The following is a 24,171-nucleotide window of genomic DNA, read 5'->3' on the forward strand; positions in this document are numbered from 1 at the left end:
ACTCTCATGTTTGTATGAATATGCTTCAACATAAAGGATTACTCTCCAAACAGACTGCTTGGCAGAATTGTACAGTTTGGTGGTGCTATATACTGACTGTGCCAAAACACAAAACAAAACAAAACAAACAAAAAAAAAAAGGCTTCTGCACTTTTTGGGCATTGTTTTAGATTGGAACTGAAGACTGGGATTTTCCGGAAGTGGAGCAATTATTATCAAGTGTGAGGATGGCCTAAATGTGTGACCATCTGTAAAAGCTATTGACAAAACTTTCCAACAGGTGTTTGACAAAATAAAATATGAAACTAACCTCCCACACTATTTTGCACTATCACTGCAGTTAACTGGCTGACTGTTTCATTGACCAGTGTAGTGAAACTGCATACACTTACTAAAGATACAAGCACAGCATACCAACTTTGAATGATGTTCTTTGCAGCGTAAAAAAACTAGCTAGTGTGAAACTATGGTGTAGCATTGAAGATAGTATAATGATATGTGGTGGTCAGTTCATTTTTTCTGTTTCTCTGGCAAAGCTAGTTATCGGGTTTCTTCTTTAGGGCAGCACACCACACACTATGTTGTGTTTAAGGACATAATATAGGGTACATTACCAACATAAGCTACGCAGCTCCTCAGCTAACATTTTACATACCGTAGGCAAGACTGTTAATATTCTTACAGCAATGTGATTGTATTCCATGGTGGAGTCACCAGTGAATGCAGGGTAGACTGGCATGTTTAAGCAGGGCCTGTGTTTGTTATCACTAGAGAGGAATAGTCTGCTCTAGGTAACTGTCCCTTGGAGGACTTAGGTTACTGATTGACTCGAGCAAGTGTTGTTCTTGTCTGGATGGGTGGTCATTATTAGCCGCTTTTCCACTGTCATGCCAAATGCGGGCGTGCTAGTGCTTACCAAGGCCAGCTGCGTTTCTACTGTCACGTTCGGTCTTTGCTCGTACCTTGGTGGGGTTATGCCTGGGCCACTTTCCAGGTGCTAATGGCCCACCAAATACCCATGGGCCAGACATGGCAAACTGAGGTCTGAGGTGGAGTTAGGGATCATAAATGGGGAGATGGGTGCAGCTGATAAGTACAGATGTCAGTGCAGAAGCTCGCCTTTGTAGTAGAAAAGTAACAGAGAAAAGAAAAATGGAGAACACCTGGCAGCACTGGTCAAACAAGGACATTAGGGCTCTAATCACTACCTGGGCAGAGGATAATGTCCAATGTGAAAACTTGCGTCGTTTGCCAAAATGAAGACATTATGTGATATATGATGAGAGAGCTGGCAGCGGCGGGGACACACAATCGGACAGGTCCAGAAAAACTGTAAAAGAAACCCTGAGGTCTCAGTACAAGGCAGTTAAAGTACACAACGCACAAAAAAAATCCCGTGGTGTGTAGTTCTGCAGTAGTTAGTTGGCGCCGGGTGTGCAGACTTTAACCACTCGCTTCCTACTTCCCTTTCTCATGCATGGACGGGACGAGACTGCGGGGCTATCGGCACAACAGTGGAAACGCAAATGGTTTTTGCTCTTGTGGCTTGAGGCCGAGGGCCATTAATAACATCTGGCTCGAAGATAGCCCTAGCTCGCAGTGGCACGACAGTGGAAAGACGGCTATTGGTGTGGTGTCACACTGGCAATTAGAGCCTGTATTTGAGTTCAACAAAAGGATGGGAGCAACAGGGGGCAGGAAGTCAGGGAAAGTGTCCCACACACAGTAATGCAGCTGGTCTCCTAAACAAATCATACTGGTGTGGTTGATGGTACAGCAGAATCATTTTTGCTGCGGATTAAAAGAAAGATAGACAGAGAGAGAGAGAGAGAGAGAGAGAGAAGCTCAAAGCTACTCTTAGACACATAATGTCATATTGATTGCTTTTGCTAACTATCTCTCCAGACTTTGATTTTACCTCAATACAGGTTAAGCTTTAACTATGACTGGTAGAGCAAAACACACTGAAGGGAGATTTATTCAGCCCAACACAGTAATAACATACAGTGCCATGAGGAGGTATTTGTCCCTGTTTGATTTTCTGCATTTTTGCACATTTTCCATACTGAATTTGGTCTAAGCTTTTATTTGGCGGTGGGGTGGGGGGTAGTAGTATATATATGTATAGTTATAGTCTGACAGAACAAAAATGCAATTAATTGTGGTGCTTCTCTCAATTTCTTGGTGTGCAAGCATGTTTTATTTGGGTCTGAAAAAGTAATTGCTTTCCCCCAACTTAACCCAATTAAAGGAATAACCGATGATCTGATAATTGGTGATGTGGGCCAGCCCTGCCCAAAATGAATCTCACAATGGCCCTTACCATCAGAGTGAAGTTGTTGGCACACGGGTTCTTCTTAGGCCAGGTCTCTGCAGTACATCAAAAGGGGACTTCAAGGTATTGGCTTACTCTGCCTCAGAGTTCAGGAGTGTTTCATTCCAGTTCCTAGGGTTTCAAAGAAAAAAAAAACTCCTTCCATCATTATACATGAAAACATAGAGGGTGTATCTCCAGTGCTTTTTGTACTCTGTAATTTTGCTATGGAATTCAATGAAGAAACCGGATAGGGGGGTGCCACTGAAATGTGCAATCTCCTTTCAGCAAAGAGATTCACATGTTGTAAACAATGTTCAATCATTAACAAGTGAAAGAATCAAGCTAAGAATCCTCACACTGCTCAACAATAGGAAAAAACATTCTGTACTAGAAAAATACAGTTAATAATCCATGAGGCTGTCCAAAAATATAAAGTGCAAACTGCTCAAGTGGCAACTGCTGCACAAAATCTTTCTCAAACATTTTGATCACATTTTAATTATAATAAGCATACAAATATAAAAGCAATTACCATAGAAAAGATCATAAAATTTCTCTGTATTGTCTCTGTCTCTGTATTGGCCTTGTTGTCCTGTCCTGTTTAATAGAAATCAGTTTGTTCTCCACATTATGATTCCCCAATCTCCAGCTGTGCTATCTGCCTAAGGGGCTTTCAATTTAAACACTGAAACTAAGCATCAACCTTACCAATGCTGGTGATAGCATATTGTCAACAGATGGCCAGCTTTATTAGTTAACGCAAATAAGAATTTTATCCAAAGGTTATTCACCAAAATACAGAGACAGGGAATTGTTGCTTAAAAAAAATCAAGAACCAAATACTCTAAAAATCTTTCCAAAGACAATAACCGTAAGATTTGGAGGCACTGATCCTCCTTCTGTGAACTGCATGCACAAAACAAGGCCTCAACTGTGGGCTAGCTCATCATTCATCAACCAGTGTTGCAAAACACATTTCTCAGTTAAACAGTTTTAAGCTTCAAGAGCGACAGCAAACGGTTTTGGCTTTGATTTTGGAAAGGCCTTCGAGTGTTCTAACGACATTGACCGCATATTTATGCAAGTAGTACGTTACTTGATCTCTGACTTTCCTGTACTGTACTGTAATTGCATTTCTGAGAGATAGACTGTTCCTGTTTGCCTTTGACATTATCTGTTGATTTCAATGTTAGAAGATATGAAGTAACTTTTGCATGCATAACAGTGGACTGGGGCTTGGAAACTGTTAAGGTCTTGTGCATCTTGTCCAGAACAGGACCGTGATATTCAAACACTGAAGTGATCAAAGAACTCAAATAGAGTTTCAGCTATTGGAATTATTAGTTACATTGTTAATGTTTACTTGATGAAAATGTACACATTGTAATACATTCAATTAAAACACATTACAAATCACAATGTATTTGATGTCATTATTAACTTTATTATTATTATTATCATTAGTAGTAGTAGCAGTAGCATGTGATTATTTTCAGTCTAAATGCTAACTTGCCAAAATTAATTATTCCAAACCTGTGATTTTCAAATACAGTGACAAAAAACTGCCAATGTATTTTAAAATTTAATAATTGGCAAAAATTATGCAAAAATCTGTAAATGGTATCTAGAACCCATAGATAGTTTGGGAAATTCAAACAGGAGATAAAAGGTTGCAGTTTCATGTCTATGTAACGTGTGTGTACCAGTGTGCTATTTATGTATACAGTAATTTAACTAGGACTTAGAGCTTTCAATGTCCCTGTTGTTTCCATCTAATGGTAAAACAGTCCAAGTGCTGCCTCTAGGCCTGGCACAAAGCAAAACCTTTAGGCCTATGCATTTATGAAACCAACCATTCTGGCATGCATGGTGGACAGAAAACAATGGAGGAGGCGGATGTCGAAGTTTCTTCAAGTAATCTTTCCCCTTGCTTTTACAAAAGACATGCACCTTAAAATTAAAATATTTGGGGAGTCTATGTGAAAGTGATGTTGTTTCTTGACGATCTTAAGCTCAAATCTAAACATCATTCCCATGCCATATGCGCGGCCAAATGCAAACGCTTTATGCAAACACAGAAGTTAATGATAATACACTAGGCATTTGTCCAAAGAATACCTCTGGAATGATACATCACAATAATCTGACAGCAGTGGCTTCTAAAAATACCCCCTCCGTTCACCACCAGAGTAAACTTTCAAGTCTGCTTAGTTCCACTGCCTGAGTCTATTTTGGAGAGCTCTATGGGCTTAAGAAAAACTGGGTCTGAATATGGATTGGACTGTGTTACGGGTATTCCTCTGCTCAATTCAAAATGTCACAGGTTCTGTTGTGCCTCTGGGCATCCAGAATCCCACAGCTGTGCCTGAGAGGCCCTGTGTGTGTGTTAAGCCTGCACTGTAGCTTACAGGAGGCATGTGACCTCCACCCTTGTACACCATCACAGGTGTCCAACCCCAAATGAGCTTCTTTTCACCTCTTGTCTGGAATCTACTTGCCAACCAAAATGATAAAATTCTGTTATCTCTGGCCACTGTCTGGAGAATGTGTGTTGACAGAGAAAGTTCACCGCCTCACCTGAAGACAAAATCCAAACAGTGCGTGCATATTATGTAGAACACAGGTCAAGCAGAAATTACATAATCTCTCAAGTGTGCAATGTAAACAGAAAGAAAGGGGGCCACAATGAACACAATCAATTAGCAAATCCAAAAGGAGTACCACTCAGGCTGAATGGAGAGATGTAGACTTAATCCTAGAGGCTTAGGATTGTTATCATTAGAGACCACACCATTACTACTGGTGACATGTGCGGCTCTCATACAATGAGGACAAGAATGCAAAGTATTTCAGTTGTAACAACAAGGGAGCGGTGAATAGAGCAACCTTGATTTTCTCAACAAACCAACCAGCCTGTGAAACATTATTAATGCAACTCATGCTACGGTGACATAATAATAATCTCCACTTTTTTTCTGTCATAGACATGAGATATAATACTTTGTAGCAAAGCATGAGTGCATGCAGTGGAGCATAAACAACTGCTTCTGTGTTGCTGTAACAACTAATTTACACTGCTTATTCCTGGTCAGCCATTCTGCAGTGAGGGAAGCAATATCGGTATGCTTTAGATTAAATGTCTTGAACATGAATTGTTAACTGTTTCTGCTTTCATGCAACTCAGCAATAAACAGGTTACACATGTGGCTGTCAAGTTTATGTTATGATTTCATAAGTAACTACTGAACTTATGCACTTGTGTATTTTCTACAGTCAGCTGTTATGATAAAGCCAGTATTTTCCTCTTGGACCATTTCTGAAAAGAATGATTTGAATTTTATTGTTCATGTTGCCATACCTCAAGCTGGTGGCCGCAGCAGTGACAGCTCAGAGCAAACACACCATTATAGAGGCAAGGCACAGCTGTAATGAGGAGAGGGTGGGGGTGCAATTCTGGAAGATTCTATTGGAATCTTATGAGTGGACCCCATTTCATTCGTTTATTGTGGGGACTGTTTCTCTGTGCTAGCTGGTTAGCCTTCCCCGTAATAGCCACAACGTAGCTACACACTCACTGTGGTGGGGACAAAAAGGTTTTAGGGTGAGTTTTGCTGGCCGTCACTTCAAAAACATGCTTGCTAGCCATAATATCCATGGAAATATAATGTATTTCTAGATGTGTTAGTGTGACTTAACGTTGCATGCTAATAATTTTTCAGGGATGCCATTTTTCTTTTCATCGACTTAGCTAAGCTAGGTAGATAGCTAGGTAGCTAGCTAGACGCCAGCCTGCTGGTATTAATACCAGCTAACGTTAATTAAGCTGATGATCCAACTCGCTAGCCAGTCTGGCTCGTCAATCTATGCACATAGCATTACGATGACAGCTCAGTCCGTGTCACACACGACATGGAAAATTTAAATGTATCTCTTGTTTCTGCTGCAAAGTAGCTGGTTCACCGAGCAGGAAGAAAAACAATTACTGTAAATTACAACCAGCTAGCATTACTAACGGCTCTTGCTAGCTGTTCGTTTCTTGGATAGCGCAGAGCTCCATGTACCGAAACGCCGAAACCCTCAGTCATAATATAAAGTTTAATAGCTATTCACGAATCACGGTGTTTAGATGGTAATAACGCACTAAGCAATTGATTTGTTCGAAACAATTGGCGTTAACACGATGATAAACACTGTTTGTCGTGCGGAGATGTGATGGCTAGCCAGCTGTATCCAGGAGTGCTTCCCTGACTTGTCCGCGTCCATAATGTTATAGTTGGTAGCTAACTTGAAGCTAACGCTAGCTGTCAGCTGTTAGCTGTGAGCTAACGTTAGCCAGTTGCGTTGTCTGACACTCATCATCGGCATCTCTTTGTTTTGTCCCGTGAATGAATGACCATGTCCACAACACTCATCTCATCAGTATCTTATACAATGGTGTCCTCCACTAAAATGTGTTTGTTACAGAGCCAATGACTGGAATAGACTGATAATCTGTTCCCCACTGCAAAGATGTCAAGTAAGGAATTGGATGTAACTCTGCTGTATTTAGCTCTTTTTGTCTGATGTTACCATAGCCTGCATTTTCAAATACATCAAAACCAGTCTTGCCATAAATCATAGAGAAGACATGTAACGTAAGTTGTGCACTGCAGTTATTAGCATAGTGAACGTCCACAATGTGGGTCTGTATTTGCAAAATGAAATAAAATGACTTTGTCTCCTGTATACACAGAACACTTTTTCAGCCTAACTTTACAAGACTAAACTGGTTAACTGGTCAGAGTTTAACTGAGTTAAGTTTTTATCTCACCCTCAAAAGACTGTGAATAGCCTATAGAGATATTGGATGATAATTGATGTTTTCTTTCACAACAGAGAGGCCATCCTATGCCCCTCCCCCTCCCCCAGCCCCTACAACAGTAAGTATAACTAGTATGGCACCAAATATAATAAGGTATCCGAAATAACATTAATGTTGCCAATGTGAAGACTTTATTTCAGCATTTAGTTTATATCCTTCCAAAGAATATCAAAGCATTTGATCTCACTAATCAGCATTTTGTTAAAGCCACACCCCTATTATTCACGCAAAAATGATGTGCCAATATTCCATTGCTGCTGAAAAGATTATTTCCTTATAACCCCAGCATGAATGCAGGTCTCTTTATTTCGCATTTTCCAGCTTCTTTCATTGGTTTCTTTAATTTTCGTCCTGGGCTTACCTCCTCCTTCTTTTATGTCATTTCTCATTCGTGTTTCTGTCTCATTTGTTTCCATCAGCAAATGCCCAATACTACCGGGTTTGTGGGGTACAACCCATACAGCCATCTGGCCTACAACAACTACAGACTGGGAGGGAGCCAAGGCAGCAACAGTCGGGTAACGGTATGAATATTAACATAGAGAAAACAATGTGAGTGACAGGCAGAAACAACCGGAGAAAACAAAACCTGTAACAATCTCGTCCAGTTCGTTGTCAAAATAGCGAGCAATCAAACTTGCTGAGTCAAAAACAAGACACAGCAGTAGCCTCTGCGAGCATCAATAGCATTACAGCTTTTCACGAGATTGACCCTTGCTTTCTTTAAAGAGTCAGATTAGATGGGTTTTTTCATTTTCCACTGTTCAAAGAGCAGATGCTGTAGATGAAGTGTGATTAGCCTTACTCATTCCATTACCAAGACTTTCTGAAATGTGTGTCATTTCAAACTCCCTCTGCTGCCTCCATCACAGTGCAGACTGGCTAAGAGTCCATCTGTGTGTATTCAAATACCACCTGCCTTTCAAAGTCTGCATTGCTGACAGCCATGCTAAGTAACCCATGCCATCAGTGTTGCCATGGCATTACAGACTCACTGCTCGGCATGGCTCTGGCTGCTGAGCAGTAATTCAGTCGCTGCATGCAAGCTGTGGTTGGCTGACTCTGATAATGGCATTATGTCTCGCAGTGGGCAAATCTCAGCTTAAGTGAGATTTTTGTATTTTTTTTTCTGGTCAGTGCTATTCCATTGTACTCTGTGGGGTTCCTGACTTGTGTTTGGCCTCAAACTGTCATTAAATAAATCAAGTTAATTGAACTGATAAGAAATGACTCTGATGCATTTCGTAAAGCCTCTTTTTTTGATAGTTTTATGTAAAGTTACACAACCATGTGCCTGCATGTAGTTTTACAAGCTATTTCTCAGCCTAGTTTAGTGGGAGAGTGTTCAAATTGTTGCTTAATCACTCAGCAGCTACCATGCCCTAAGATGACTCTACTGTTTTTTTCTTCCCAGAATTCCTCTGGAATAAATATTCCAAAGCCACCCAAGCCACCTGATAAACCACTTATGCCATATATGAGATATAGTCGAAAGGTAAGTGCATGATGTGTAACTGCTGTCTTTTGCGCTATCATGTGCTGTATTGCCAGACAAAGATCCTTTGCTCCTATATATTCAGTCAGCTCAGAGCAGGTAAGCCATGAATTATGTGTCAGACATTCGTACTAGTTAATGGAGGTAGGTGTGAGACGAGAAGTCCAGCCAGGCCAGAAAAAGGTACATATCTAGGACAGTCCACATCAGATAGTGGGATTTATCAACTTGGAGATGGAGCTTAAACCACACGGCCTCCTCTGGTTTGTGACCTCTCTGCAAAGAGATAACCATTCATAGCCCCTCCAACCCAACCCAACCCCACACCCATGTCTGGTTCTCATCACCAGGTTTGGGATCAAGTAAAAGCCTCCAATCCTGATCTGAAGCTATGGGAAATTGGGAAGATAATCGGTGGCATGTGGAGGGACCTCACTGATGAGGAGAAACAGGATTATTTGAATGACTACGAAGCAGAGAAGGTTGGTTGTTTTACAAGGGGTGTTTATGGGGTTTTCTGATGGGTGACCAGTAGATGTGTCTCCAACAGTTGTGGGTCCCTCCAGTCATCATTCCTTCCTTTCTAACAATCCTGAGTAATCCTCTTTTCTTATCTTGTCGTAGTTGAATAGAATTGAGGATCCACATGTTTCGTCTGCTTGCCTTCTCTGTTTCCTTGTCATTCCTGTCATCTCTCCCACCGTAGATTGAGTATAATGAGAGTATGAAGGCCTATCACAACTCGCCAGCCTACCTGGCCTACGTCAATGCAAAGAGTCGTGCTGAGGCAGCTCTAGAAGAGGAGAGCCGACAGAGGCAGTCAAGACTGGACAAGGGCGAGCCTTATATGAGTATTCAGCCAGCTGAGGATCCAGATGGTAAGGCCCATCCACTAACTGGTTTCCCTCCAAAAGTTTAGAGTACTGTCACAGAGCTGTAATTATAGTAGCATGGCCGCACAAAGTTGCACGGCAGCAGAGTCTCTGTTATCTTATCTCCTCCTCTTATACTGCTGTAACCTTTCACAATTTGGGTCGTGCTACACTGGAAATGCCATTTATGCAACAAAATGCCACCAAATGGAACAAAATGTGTCTTTGTATTCCATAACAGCTTACATTTTTTAGGCTTTAAAGAATCACACATACACACAATTTAGATGAACAATTCACACAAATCTGAAGTAGGCATTTGAGTTACACCCAACTCAAGGAAATGATCCTTGTCGGGAGTCTGGCTAGAAGATAATGATGCACAGGAAAACTACAGATAAAACCCACTGCTACAGAGAAACACCTCTGAGCATGAGAATGTCGGAACTTGTATCCCTGTGGGTTATGTTCTCAAAAAATGCACGTACGTTAGTGATTAAACAAGATTTAGCCCTGCAGGTGGTTACACATTCAGAGATTGGGCTTAGGAAATTAAACAGTAGCAGCAGTCTAATATTGCCTTTCGCTTATTATGCATATCAGTTTACTCGAGTTGATCTGGTCACTCATTAATAAATGCAGTCTCAAACAAAGTCTTCACCTTTTTTTTTTTAGCTGCAGTAGTTACTCCTGTTCCTAATAACACAAGAAAAAACAAAGATACAGCACTTGTTTAAGACATGCTCACAAAAGCAGTTGATACATTTAGCAAGCATAGTAGGAAAACACAATTGTTGACATGTTATGTGAATGCTATTTTCCAGCAAACGAAACTAAGCCATTGCTTAAAAGTTGTGCCAAGGGTGTGAGTAATACAACGTAATTGGGGATGGGTGTGATGTAGTATCAAGACAAACCTGCTGGAGGTGCCCTGGCATTACTTTAATGAAACATCTATAATAAAGGTTGTTTCAAACCACATCATAACCAGAATATACATATAATACTGACACTGTGGTGCCAAAAACAATTAAAAACGAATGCGTGTTCTTGCACTAAACACTATTGAATTTTGATTAATGAACTAAAGGTGAAACTCTCTAGCCTGGGACCCAGACAAATCCGTAAACTTATGTTGTATTTGCTCTGGCATATTTGTCTGGTTCCCAGAGTTTCACTTTTAGTTCATAAATTCAATTTTCAGAATTCAAAACTGATCGAATCACTCACATAAACTCAATAACCCACAATATTGAAGTGGATTTTTTTTTATTACTTTTTTTTTTTATTATTATTTTTTTTTAAACAAATTAGTTAAAAGTAAAAACCTGAAATGTTACAATTAAGCTTTCAATCCCTGAGCAGTGACACCCCAAAGTGAGTTAAGGTCCATCCAGATTCCTCTGAATGTCTGAGATGTCCATTCAACTTGACTAGAGTCCACTTGTGGCCAGTTAAATTGATTAGACATGATCTAAGAGTAAACACATGTATATAAGGCACTACAGATGAGCAAGGAGCTGTCCTTACAATTTAGGAACAGAATTTTCAAGAGATTAAAAATCTGGGCAAGGGTATGAAATAATTCCTTAAGTGTTTATACAGTATACTAAAATATCAAGTAATAGAGACTTACAAAGATAGAGGGGAAAGACAAATGGAGCCAAACAGAAGCAAATACTACCTGATTAGTGTGGCAGTTTTTAAGCATGACAATAACAGTAAGGGCTCTATATCCGTTGTGGTGTTTTTTTTTTTTTTTTTTTTAGGTGTGCACAGGATAGAGTGGGGGGAGAGGCACAGTAGGGCGTATGTCAGTAAAGGTCAAGCAGCATAGGGCAGTTTTGTGTTGAGATGTGCAGTTGCCTGATCTTGTTTGTGTCATGTTTTGTGCTATTTCCATGGCTTTACCAAGTGATGTATGTATGAACTGGTCCTATTCAAAACCTTACCCGTCTTTTTATGGCCACTTAGGGTTTATGCTGGCCACTTTGCTTTGATATGAATCCCTCAAGCAGGAACAATAAGATACAGAACTTTTTATTTCCTCTATCTGGATTTGTTGAACTGTTTCCCACTGTTGAATAAAACAATTACCCCCCCCCCCCCCCCCCCCCCCCCCCCCCCAACCATCACCACCACACCAACTGACAAGGTATTTCTCCTTATACCACCCTATTTCCAGGTGCCCAGGCAAGGCGCACCTCTGTCCACAAGAATATCAAACATCAGAGGCAATCCCCTGTACACCCACGCCATGAGCTGTTGACTGTGCTTTGGACCATCTGCCACTGATTCCTTAAAATACAGCCCAAGCACTTACTGTGTACTCAAAAAAAGCACAACATGTTATTAACATATGCTGTGACACAAATGATTCAGGGCAAAGTCAGAGCAATTCACTCTATTTATTTCATTTAGCAGATCAATGGAATTGAATCAGCAGAATTTATACTTGATACATAAATGCAATGAATGAATCATTACACCCTCATTGGTAATTTAGTTTGTCTGTAGTGATTTGAAAGGTCATACGTCTTATGGTGTGTTCACATACTTTTGGGAAGCTTCAACATCTGGGTTTTCAAAGCTGGCTGCCAAATAGCATTGCATTCACATGCCATTTAGTCAGAGAATCATGTCGAAGAGAAGCGATACACAAACATTGACACTGCGGAAAGGATGATGTGGATTTGGATTCTTATTCTAAAAAAGTTATGACAGTTATGGTTGTTGGTCTGGCTAACTACCAAGTTGGAAATCATTTTTCCGATTCATCCTATAGAGCATGGATGCCTCCTTCCTCTCTGTCAAACTCAGTAATGCTTCTAGTGCAGAGACTACAAGGTGTGTGCCAGAGGGTATATTTTATGGAATAAATTTTTATACTCAGGCAGGCATGGGTGTTAGTTGGAGCAGCAGATAATTTTATGTTTATCACTTGAACATTTGAATAAAAAAAAAGGAAGAAACAGATGGAGTAAATATTAAACACCCTAAATAAATATAGCATATTTTAGAGAGTGATTGGTAGTAACCTATGGTAAAGTGTATGTACAGTGCAGTAAATGGGCTAAAACATGCAAAAACAACAGAGAATATCTTCAGAAGAGTAATGCGAAAGCCCCCGAATGGCTCAGTTAAATCCAAGACTTGAATCCTGTTGACATTCTGCTGAATGACTCGAAGTTAGTTCTTCATAGATGCTTTGTTTCAACATGAGGAAGAATTGGAGAAAATTGAAAAATCCATGTGCCAAGTGTATACAAACTATCCAAGAAGAGACAAAGCTGCAGTCACTGCCAAGAGTGCTTCCAAATATTCCTGACTCAGGAGATTTAAAACTTACTTAGTTAAATCAGATATTTATGTATTTAATTTTCATTACATTTGAATTAAGTCCAAAAAGCATTTTCACTTTTGTCATCATGACATGTTTTGTGCAGACTTGAAAACCTTTTTAATCTGTTTTGGTTTGGGGTTGCAACATGGAGAGCAGAAAAAGTCAACGGTGACCTTTGATATGGACCTATTTTACCATTATCCTGTATTTTTATAGCAAAGGAATATACCTTAGTGGTTTAAGCTTGAGCTTGGCCTCTACTTAACCTTGTATAAATATTGAGTCTACTGGTGTTTGTAGTGTCTTGATGAAACAAATTTATACTGTTGTTCCCTTTGTGCTAGTGCTTCCTGAAACCTGTCATACTCTTGTTAACTGCAGCTGTGAAAAACATATCCATTTACAGTTTGCCTTTTAGCCGGTGCATGAAATGATGTAACTAAAGCATCCACAAAGAGCCAAATGCTTTTTTGTGTGTGTGTCTTCAGATTATGATGATGGGTTCTCCATAAAGCATTCGGCTGCAGCTCGTTTCCAGCGCAACCACCGTTTGATCAGTGAGATCCTTAGCGAGAGCGTAGTCCCAGATGTACGTTCAGTTGTAACCACAGCTCGCATGCAGGTCCTCAAGCGCCAGGTCCAGTCTTTGATGGTGCACCAGGTACGACCAAATTCAATCCCAGGGGTTTCCATAATTGCAGCATAAGTCATACTACATTGACTCCTTGCTTTTGTGTTGATAATAAATAAAAATCATGGGTGTCTGTGTGTCTTGGGTCACAGAGAAAGTTGGAAGCAGAGTTGCTTCAGATTGAAGATCGCCACCAGGACAAGAAAAGGAAATTTATTGAAGCTACAGAGTCTTTCACAAATGAGCTCAAAAGGGTATGGCATCTGTTACATGATGTTTGCCCATCACGTACTTGCATGCAAGCTCGACCTATCCACTGAGACAGAAGGAGGATTTTCAAGGCTGAAATGCACTGAAAAGCGATAATTGTGTACATTTGTATTAAACAGAACTCTGTGGTCCTTTAGAGTAAATCATGAGTCATTTCTTATTTCCAAACTGCAAATCTGGCACACAACAAACAATAGTTTTTAGCGAAAAGGTGATCACAAACCTAACCATTATCCAACACTGACCTTGTGAGTGACTTCATAAAGAAAGGCTAATAAGGTCAAACCCCCATTATGATACTGTCTCTTACTCTTTCTCCACCCAGCTGTGTTGTATGAAAGTGGAGGTAGACATGGAGAAGATTTCTGCCGAGATTGCTGCAGCAGAGGAGGCATCTCGTAAACGGATGGCTGAACGTGAGAAGGAGACAGGAGACCAAAGTGCTCGAGAGGCCCCGGTGTGTGTCTTAGCAGAGGAAGAAAAACACATTTGTGCAACGCATGGCAGCAAACACAGGCAGAACTCTCTCAGTGAAAGTAGCAACAAGGAAGGCGAGGACACAGAATCCAACCCCATGGATACTACAGGTTAGCTGCTGTAGCCTTGCATACCAGCAGTTTTGCTATTTGGCTCACCAATAAAAACTGATATTGCACAGCTACTATGGCTTTCTTAACTTCAGTCCATTTTCTCTCTTCTTGTATCTTGTTGGATTCAGGGAAGCCAAAGGCCTCAGAGGAGCTGGAGGCTCATCCAGGCAGTGAAGAGGGGGCGTCAGAGGACAAGGAGAGTGTCCCAGAAGGAGCCATGGAAGAGGGTACCAGTGACAGTAACACAGGTTCAGAAACCACTTCAGCACAGACAGAGGACGCCCCACCTAGTGAGCCATCCTCAGAGGGCCCCAGCAGAGCACGAGCAGCCCACTGATTGAACCCCTGACTGTCTTTGAACTGTAAGGCCATTATCACCTCCATTGGCCTCCAGTATCATCCTCTGCTAAACATATATTGCACAGTATCATCTCAGATTGTAAAAGTATATGAAAAGTGTTCAAATGGGCTCCATTTTGTGAAACGGGCCTGAGACAAAGATTCAGTTTTTAGTGAGTCTGAAATCATTTAGACTTCTAGACATGCGTTGAATACAAATACATGAAAATTTTAAAACACTTCAAGTCTACAAAACAATGGTCCTGTCTAACATCGATGACTGCTAAGTTCGCCACAGAAGCCCATGAGAAAGCACTATATTCCCCCCACAGGCCTTAGTGCCAGCTGGGAGAACCCATAGAGCCCCCTCTCAGCACATATCAATACATATCCTGTCTTAGTCCCTAGCACTATGTCTGGCAGATCCCAGATCAACGCAAATTATGACTCCACACACACACACACACACACACACACACACACACACACACACACACACACACACACACACACACACCCATATATATATATATATATATGTGTGTGTGTGTGTGTGTGTGTGTGTGTGTGTGTGTGTGTGTGAAAACCTGTCACATGAAAAAAACATTGTTCAATGTTATATTTAACTTTGTCCTTTGTATTGTAATGTCATTGTTGCTTTCATTGTTATTTTTGCATGTTGCAATTTTTTAAACTAAGTTGGCTTACTTGTGAAGAGTGGAGTGAGGTGACGTCTCCTACACAGGAGAACTTATGTTTACTCAGTATCAGTATTAAAGTGACAGTATCGTCTCAGGAGTTTGTAGTCATTAGTAGTAGAGTTTTTTGTTATTTATTATCAGCATTTTATTATACTTGTGTATTAGTTGTCCTGGGGCCCAGTCTATCCATAAACATGTCTCAAAATCATCAATGCTGTACAATGCTCAATTACCAGTGTTCTCAAGTTTGCTAGCTATCAATCAAATCAAAAGCAGTACGCTTAGAACATCTTAGTGTTATGTTATTATCAGTATTGCGATTTTCAGCAGAAACCTTTTAAATGTAATTGTGTACACAGTGTTACAAAGTTTGCTTAAACATGGAGTTTCATCTTGTAAAGCAGCTTGAAAAATGGTCATAAACATGCAGTCTTAAAATGAATTTCCTTTTACATATTTATACCAATAAACTTTTTCTACCCTGAACAAGTTATGTTTGATTGTTTTTTTTTTTGTTTTGTTTTTTTTTTAAATACAATGTCCCAATGATGTGTTTGTACTGTAAATTAATGTTTATGGTAAGTATGTGTGGTATAAGAGAAGTACAATGTGGTATATATGCAAGCAGTTATATGACAAGCATGCATTGTTGTAAGCATGGTGTGTTTGTCCTCTACAGTGTGCAGGTAAGGGAAGTGGGTAAGATGAGAAGGAATTACTGATTTCCTGTTTTCAGCACAGAGCTACCATTCCTCAGTTGTGTTCAGGGATGTTTTACTGTGTTGCAATACACAAAAAAAAAAACAAACAAAAAAAATAAAAAACAACAGCATTTGTGCCAATCTGACAGAGAAAGATGTGAGATAAGAGATTCGCCTTGCATGTGATGTTTTATAAGGTTTCAGATAGTCTCTGATGTAGTGATGAGATTTGCCACTGGTTTAAGCTTTTGCCCTGCACTTCAAACAGCCTCGTGATGTGCTGTGCGGTTAGAACAGCCATAAGTGAAAGCATGAAGCCACAACCACAAAATACAGGTGTGTGCAGCAGCCTGTGCAAAGCCTGAGCAAAGGTAGGTAGGAGGTTAGTGTTCAAGACTTGCCTTCCTGTCCAAAACAACGTAGTCTTAATGTAGATGCTGTCATAAAACAAGTGAAACTAAATTTAAAAAAAGACTGATTTTCCAAGAACAAGCCATTTCTAAAGTATGTCAATTTTTTTTTTAAATCCAATTTGCATATGACATAAGCCTTTGTCACTACTATTACATATTATAATACTTTGGATATCTACATATATCTATATGTATCTATATGAATTTCAGTATTGTTATACTGCAACTTTACGTTACATCGATATTTTTGTAACATTTATTGTTTTCTTTCCGAACAGCATGACCTCTTCTCAGCACTGCTCTTCATACCAAGAGAAGAAACAATGGTGCTGCTAAACGAAAACTCACCTGCCATCCCATCCAACACTTTAAGAGATGGACATGAGAGTGGGGAGGGGGGTGGAGGGGTGGGGGTTAGACACGCTCTACCTCCTCCCCACTGATGCTCAGGCCTGAGTGCAGTGTGGTCCTTGACTTCTGGAAGTCTGTGATGATTTCCTTTGTCTTCCTGGTGTTGACGTTGAGGTGGTTGTCACTGCACCAAGCCGCCAGCGTCTGGACCTCCTCCCTGTATGGCGCCTCGTTGTTGTTGCTGATCAGGGTTGTGGCATTGTTTGTTATCTGTGATGTTCTGGATGCCTTTGTTTTCCCTGAAGTTGGCCTCTATCTGCTTCCTGTACTTCACTTTAGCAGCCATGGTGCCTCTGTTCAGGTCAGCTCTAGCCTTCCTGTAGGCTTCCTTGTCTCCTGACCTCAGTGCTGAATCCCTGGCTTGGAGTAGTGCTCTGATGTTGGTGTTAAACCAGGGTTTTTGGTTGGGGAATGTTTTTACTTGCTTCCTTGTCGTTACATTGTCTACGCAGAAACTGATGTATGACAGCTCAGAGGAGGAGACATCAAACTATTCTTCAAAAAACATTTATTGTCCCCTCTGACCCCCTTGGGATTTCCGCCTATGGCTACAATACACTTGCATATTATTTATAACTGCGTCACAACAAAAAACTACCTAACAAAGAACTGTAATTTTCTTGTCTATGAAAGTCTCACAGCAGTCAGTCACTAACACCATTTTATTCTGAGTACTGTGGTTTCAATGTGCTATGGCAGTGATACTTATATATAATCATATCTAATGAAAGGTGACAAAACTAATGCAGTAGCACTAATCAGTTTTACATATTTAGTAATACTTTCAGAAGATGCAGTACAGAGAAGTGCCACCTTTGCTGTTTTCAACCACAATCTTGCTACAGTTGGAGCATGTGGTTGTTCTCACATGATATTTGGGGGGTGAGGAGAAGCAGAAAGAAGTCTGAGCATTGGCTGTTTTTTTTTCTTTCCATTCGAGCCACAGAGGGGAAAAACCATCAGACAGTGACACTTGTCTCATGTGCTCAGTCGCTTCACCTGCAGCATACTCCGCCAGCATGACTTCTGTCAATGGTGAGTGCCTTACCAAAGTTTCCACTACAAACAGTAGAAATAGTAGTATGGTGAATTTATGTCTAATATTAAAAAGCCATGAAAACATTAAAATTGGAAATATAGCAGATATTGTAAAACCCTCTACATGCTGTTGTAAACACCTAGATACTATGATTGTACTCCTTGGATTGTGCAAAAAAAATTTTTTTTTTTTTTTTTTTTTTAACTTCTGGGATGCACGATGTGTTATACGATACGCTAATTTATCAAGATAAGAATATTCAGACATGATTTATTTTTGCATTTTGAGAAATTTTGTTACTGATATCAAATGAGCAAAATACTTGAAAGACACAGATTGTACACTCCAGTCCCTTTGTCAGTGTGCTTTGTAATTTAGCATTCACACTGACTATACTCACCTCTGTAAGCTCCATTCCCTGCATCATTTCTTAGTATTACCTGCGGGGTGCACCACACTGGGGAATAGTGTGGCTCTTTTGTTAGTGCTCATACTGTAGCCTACGTGAAAGAGTTCACTATGAAGTGTGGCATATTATTTCTTTTGTTATTGTTGTAGTCAACTACAGGTGGTAAACTAATAGTGATTTTGGACAATACTGAGCACACACAGGCAAAAACACTTGTCGTCAACACAATAAGTGATTACTATCTAATCAGGCAACACTACTTTAACAAGTAATCTGCCAAACACTGCCACTTTTCAATATTAATCACTGATATATATTATTTTTGATAACAGTTAACATAGTTTACCAGCAGATTTCCATGTCATATCCTTCACCAAACAATAATAATCCATTAATTAACTAATTGTAATAAAGGTATAGTACATTCTGTAATGGAGAGTGTAATAAATCACCAATCACATTTAATGATGAGGTAACTGCATCAATGAGTTTTTGTGTCAGCAGTGCTTTTCATGTGGTATTATAGATACGACATTTACCAAGAATAAGGAACTAGGCTTTAATCATGTGTGCAAATGTAATACCACAGAGTCATTGTGTGCACACAACAACAACTTAGTGGTACAAGGCAAAGTTGAAACATTTAAAAACAGCAGCAAAGCACAGTGGGCTAGCTTTTCACAGGCAATTTTATTGTTTTCTACAACTGCATTCGGTGACATTACCAATGTAGTGTGAAAGTCACTGATCACCTTTAGAAATCAACCAAATTCGGATTCAAAATTAAACTTAGTGCAAGGTGGGGTTGTCTGAAAGTGGCCTAAGTTAGTAACTTGGCAATTGGCTCCAAAACGTTAAAGAGCCAGGTGATTTAGATTGTTACTACCCTCATGCAGAGATCTATCAACCAAATATTCCATAACACTTAGTCTTTTAATTCTTGATTCAATTTCAGATTTCCAATTCCTTCTCCCAGTTCTGTTTGTATGGATACTGAATATTAAGGTAAGAAAAAAAATCTATTCTTTTTTCAAGCCATTAAAAACCAGAGACCACGATATGTGCTTATTCTGTATTTCTGGCAAATATATCCACATAGACTTGAAAACAGCTGGCCGAATGCAAACCGCTGCCTTCCATTCACATGCAAGGAAGTGGTAAAGATGTTTGAAAAAGCAAATCCAGGCAAACAAACACACAAATCCTATATGTCACGGGACAACGTAGCAGCAAGTGTCTTATTTTGCTCTTTTACATTACTTACTTACTTTACTTTGATTCTAGGCCTGCGCGTCTGAGAACATCAGCACCACAGCCTACTATGATTATACTGACCACAGTATGGATTACAGTGAATATGCCACACAGTGTGTCAAGCAATCCAACCGTGAATTTCGCCTCTGGTTCATGCCAACCTTCTATTCAATCATCTGCTTCCTGGGCCTGGTGGGGAACATACTGGTAATCCTCACCTTCTTCTACTTCAAACGTCTGAAGACCATGACTGATGTGTACCTGCTCAACCTGTCATTTGCAGACCTGCTCTTTGCCCTGTCGCTCCCCTTCTGGGCAGCCAATTCCATGACAGAATGGGTGCTAGGCCTGGCTGTGTGCAAGATGATGCACACTATCTACAAGGTCAGCTTCTACAGCAGCATGCTCCTCCTGTCATGCATCAGCGTGGACAGGTACTTCGCCATCGCCAAGGCCGTGTCTGCCCATCGCCACCGCTCCCAAGCTGTGTTTTTCAGCAAGGTGTCATCGGCTATCATCTGGGTCATGGCTATGATTTTCTCCGTACCAGAAATGACATACGCTGCTGTCAATAACAAAACCTGTTCCCTTTATACCGGCACCTCTGACCAACTCCGTGTCAGCATCCAGATAAGCCAGATTGTTTTGGGTTTTGCCATACCACTCCTGATCATGGGCTTCTGCTACAGCATCATTGTTTACACCCTCTGCCAGGCCCGCAACTTTGAACGGAATAAGGCCATCAAGGTGATCTTTGCTGTGGTGGCTGTCTTCCTCTTCTGCCAGGTGCCTTACAACATTGTCCTGTTTATGACCACAGCTGATGCAGCCGGAGGGGGCAGCACAGACTGCAACTACGACAACAACCTCCTCTACGCCAATGATGTCACTCAGTGTGTGGCCTTCCTGAGGTGCTGCCTGAACCCCTTTGTCTATGCCTTTGTTGGTGTGAAGTTTCGCAATGACCTGCTGAAGCTACTGAAGGACTGGGGCTGCATGAGCCAGGAGATGTTCTTCAGGTACACCTGTGGCAAGAGGAGGAGCTCAGCACCCACAGACACCGAGACTACTACCACCTTCTCTCCCTAAAACTGCCAATGTAGCCTCCCTATCAAATGTTTTGCCACGGAGAACTACCTACACAGAACAGTCGATCACACAGCGGACTGAAGACTGTTATAATGGAAGTTACGAACCAGAAAATAGCAGAAAATACTGAGTTATCACCAGAAACATATAATTTCAAAATATTTTCACATGCAGACAGCACATGTTATCATATGTACAGCATAAGCTTTTATTCACTCAACATCAAATACTTTTCGATGTATCATCTAAGTGTATTTCTCTGGAATTCTGGTTACCATATCGGTAGTTTCAACCTGGCAGAGTGTGCTCAGTAGAGTAAAGATATCCGCCAGGTGTACCTCCCCCTCTCTGGTGCTTGGACTGGTAAAAAAAAAAAAAAAAAAAACAGCTGGGGAGTTACCACTCATTTGCTGTATACCACCACCACCACCTTTTTAAAAATGTGTTATACGAAATTGTTGTGGGTCGATTAAAGTGAGGACATTTTAGACTCACCTCACGAAAAAGTGGAATAAGCACATCATTTCCTGGTGGAGTGCTCATGGCTCTCACCGTTGGACTTACTGATAAATTACATGCTTATTCCATGTTTTTTGTCAGCTGAGTATAAATGATACTCACTTCAATCAGCAATTCTGCAGTGTATTATTCAGCAACTATTTTTTGATTAGCTTTGTTCTTATTTCCAAGCCTAAGCAATGCATTGTCTATACTGCTGTAATATTTTTTATGTCACAAAACTGAAACCTTAACAGCTAAATGCTACCTTGAAAACTATGTTTTTAAAAGTATAAGTTAATCTTTTCTGTGTCTCATCTTTGTATGCATGGCATGCCATTTATCAAACTTCCTGTAAGTGTAGTCCTGTTACTATAAAGGCTGCGTGCACCATGCAGTCATGCAGTTCAACAAACCACAGGAAAAACCTCTGTTCTATCCTGTTGATACCTGTTCTTTCCTGTACATTATATTTGCAACATTGTAAAAGCAATTAAATGAGACTGAAAAGCTGTAGCAAATATTTACTTCTTTCCTACTTAGATTTACTAATTCTATATTCAGACCTCAGACCTCAATTACCAACATTAATGTGGATTAAAAACATTAAGTTGGGCCTTGAAAGACAGATCAAACTCATAAGAGTGGGGTTTCAGAAAATGCTTATGTTATGTATTGTAAGTGCCTCTGAGTAAGACACAAAACAAATGAAGTGGCCAAAGTGGTAAATTAAGAACAGCCAAGTGCTGATCAGTTTGGGCTGTGGCTGCTTTGCTGGTTTATTCAATTACCTTTAACAACAACCACTGTTTTGAGCCAAAATCCATTTTTCTTGTAAAATACTAAAACTGAATTTTGGACTTGCCCAGCCACTGTCAATGGGCAAAAAAGTTTTTTTTTTTTTATGACCAATAATAACAATAACAACAACAACAACGACAGCAACAATAACAACAACAACAATGATCTTATAACAAACTTTTCAAAACAGTTGCAAAGGAAAAAAACAGCGAGAGGAATGAAAGAAACCTCATAACACTTCCATGGTAGTCTGTGACTTGGCCATGCTCCATGAGGCTGAGACACTGGTTCATTCATGTGGGAGAGACTTCCGACAACATGTTAGCCTTCTCGGAAAATGAAAGGGAGAGATCGATTACACTGCCTTCAGTGGAATAAAACAAATTCACTGTTGTCACCTGTGTTGAAACATGCCAACATAATCATTTCCCAGATACTCATTCTTGGAAACGGGAGTGTTTTGTGCCTAGCTTGTATTTCACTGCATTTTGCATCATATGTAAGTATATATCATAAGTTTGTTGTTATTGATTGATCCATGCAACAAATTTGGAACATTTACAACACAGCAACTGTGACAATTTAATGGGAACATCAGCAGTAGATGTTGTAGACTGAGCTTTTTCAGTGCAGTCATACACTGTTACCTTAAGTGAAATTGGTTGATGTAAAACTCAAACACTTCATCTAAACTCAATTTACTGATACTGGCATTTACTGGACTGAAGCTAGAAATTACTTCCATGGAATCATACAGTACACTGTGTTATCTCTTAAGATTATGCTGGGAGAGATGCCCCGCTCACTCACCTGATAGAGTTTCAAACATAAAAACAAGGCAAAAACATAAAAACAAACCACAAAACCAATAAAAAATAATTACATACAAGCAAGACAATAACAGTTTCTTAAGTGATTAAAACATGATAAATATTTAGCCAGCCGGAATATGTTGAGAAGGTGTTCCTAAATCAGTGGCTTTGTGGTAAATAATCTGCCACGAAAGTGATCACACAACAAAATTTAAGAACAGGGATTGGGTTCTTGTTTGTAGAAGTTCTCTTTTGGTTTGTCAGTGAGCCACTCGAGAACAAAAAGGGTCTTCTTTGTTAGCTTTTTGTGTAAAGCAGTGGCCTTGTAATTGTGAAACCTCAGGTTCTGTTTCCCCCTCAAAGTGTCTGCCCTGTGGGTGTGTTCTGAGGAAAAAACACCACATCTTTATTATGGTATTTCTTGATAATGAGATCTCTGACACAATATCCACAATAATGTAGCCTTATGGCAAAAATGAGATTCTTCAGAAAATTGGCACCGTCTCCTTACAGCATCATAAAAATGTTTGTTTCTCTCTGGAAACTGGGTTACCGCAACAGCAATTTCAACCTGGAAGAGTGCACTCAGTAGAGCGGAGATATCTGCCAGGTGTGAGTCCTCCTCTCTGGTGCTTGGACCGGAAAAAACAGGGGAGTTACCACTCAGTTGCCGTACAAAACAGGTTTTTCAAAGGTTTTGAATCACCACAACCATGAGAGGTCCTTGTTCATACAATCAGAACTGTGCACAAAAAATATAAGCCTGATAGGCCCGTTAATATGCAAGATTAGCTGTGGACAGATAGGCCTACACAGGCAAACAGATACATGGATTAACACACACAACCAAACTCAATATCCCCTCCAGGTACATCCTAACATTTCTGCCCACACTTCCATGGTAGTCTGTGACTTGGCCATGCTCCATGAGGCTGAGACACTGGTTCATTCATGTGGGAGAGACTTCCGGCAACATGCTAGCCTTCTCGGAAAATGAAATGCATGGTTACAAATGTGGCATATTCAATGGCTTCAATGGAATAACAAGCTCGTTTTTGTCACCTGTGTTAAAACATGCCAACATAATCTTTTCTCAGATACTCATTTATGGAATCGAAAGTGTTTTGTACCTAGCTTGTATTTCACTGTATTTTGCATCATATGTAAGTATGTATCATATGTTTGTTGTTATTGATTGATCAATGCAACAAATTTGGAACATTTACAACACAGCAGCTGTGACAATTTAATAGAAACATCAGCAGTAGATGTTGTAGACTGAGCTTTTTCAGTGCAGTCATACACTTTGTTACCTTTAGTGAAAT

At 40.2% G+C, this 24,171-nt stretch overlaps 3 protein-coding genes across 9 annotated transcripts in view; 2 read left to right on the plus strand and 1 right to left on the minus strand.

The window, feature by feature from the left end:
- The window catches only part of LOC115361177 (zinc finger protein Aiolos-like), a 58,654-nt gene that overhangs the window by 25,129 nt on the left and 9,354 nt on the right, over positions 1 to 24,171 (minus strand). For 2 of the 4 annotated variants that reach the window (XM_030054719.1, XM_030054633.1), the window contains exon 2: positions 2,324 to 2,446. In XM_030054719.1, the coding sequence (XP_029910579.1) occupies positions 2,324 to 2,326 (3 nt within the window). In that variant the 5' untranslated portion in view covers positions 2,327 to 2,446. Of the gene's footprint in view, positions 1 to 2,323; positions 2,491 to 24,171 lie in introns of those variants that run through there. The other 2 variants (XM_030054757.1, XM_030054829.1) reach the window with 1 other exon arrangement.
- LOC115361514 (SWI/SNF-related matrix-associated actin-dependent regulator of chromatin subfamily E member 1) lies at positions 5,749 to 15,908 on the plus strand. Of its 4 annotated transcripts, none has more exons than XM_030054951.1 (11): positions 5,754 to 5,918; positions 6,782 to 6,833; positions 7,193 to 7,236; positions 7,598 to 7,702; positions 8,593 to 8,673; positions 9,024 to 9,155; positions 9,380 to 9,551; positions 13,377 to 13,549; positions 13,672 to 13,773; positions 14,115 to 14,376; positions 14,508 to 15,908. In XM_030054951.1, exons 2-11 carry the CDS (start codon positions 6,827 to 6,829, stop codon positions 14,714 to 14,716), a joined length of 1,287 nt encoding a protein of 428 aa, XP_029910811.1. In that variant the 5' UTR covers positions 5,754 to 5,918; positions 6,782 to 6,826; the 3' UTR covers positions 14,717 to 15,908. The 4 variants fall into 4 exon arrangements, with proteins under 4 accessions (XP_029910984.1, XP_029911069.1, XP_029910811.1 ...); XM_030055036.1 differs by having other exon boundaries at positions 7,598 to 7,696; XM_030055124.1 differs by lacking the exon at positions 9,024 to 9,155 and having other exon boundaries at positions 5,749 to 5,918.
- On the plus strand, positions 17,885 to 21,787 carry ccr7 (chemokine (C-C motif) receptor 7). The gene is made up of 3 exons (XM_030055333.1): positions 17,885 to 17,979; positions 19,348 to 19,397; positions 19,677 to 21,787. The coding sequence occupies exons 1-3, from the start codon at positions 17,925 to 17,927 to the stop codon at positions 20,733 to 20,735; spliced, it is 1,164 nt and encodes a 387-aa protein (XP_029911193.1). The 5' UTR covers positions 17,885 to 17,924; the 3' UTR covers positions 20,736 to 21,787.

This window comes from Myripristis murdjan, chromosome 1 (genome assembly GCF_902150065.1).
Source record: "Myripristis murdjan chromosome 1, fMyrMur1.1, whole genome shotgun sequence".
NCBI classification, from domain to species: domain Eukaryota; kingdom Metazoa; phylum Chordata; class Actinopteri; order Holocentriformes; family Holocentridae; genus Myripristis; species Myripristis murdjan.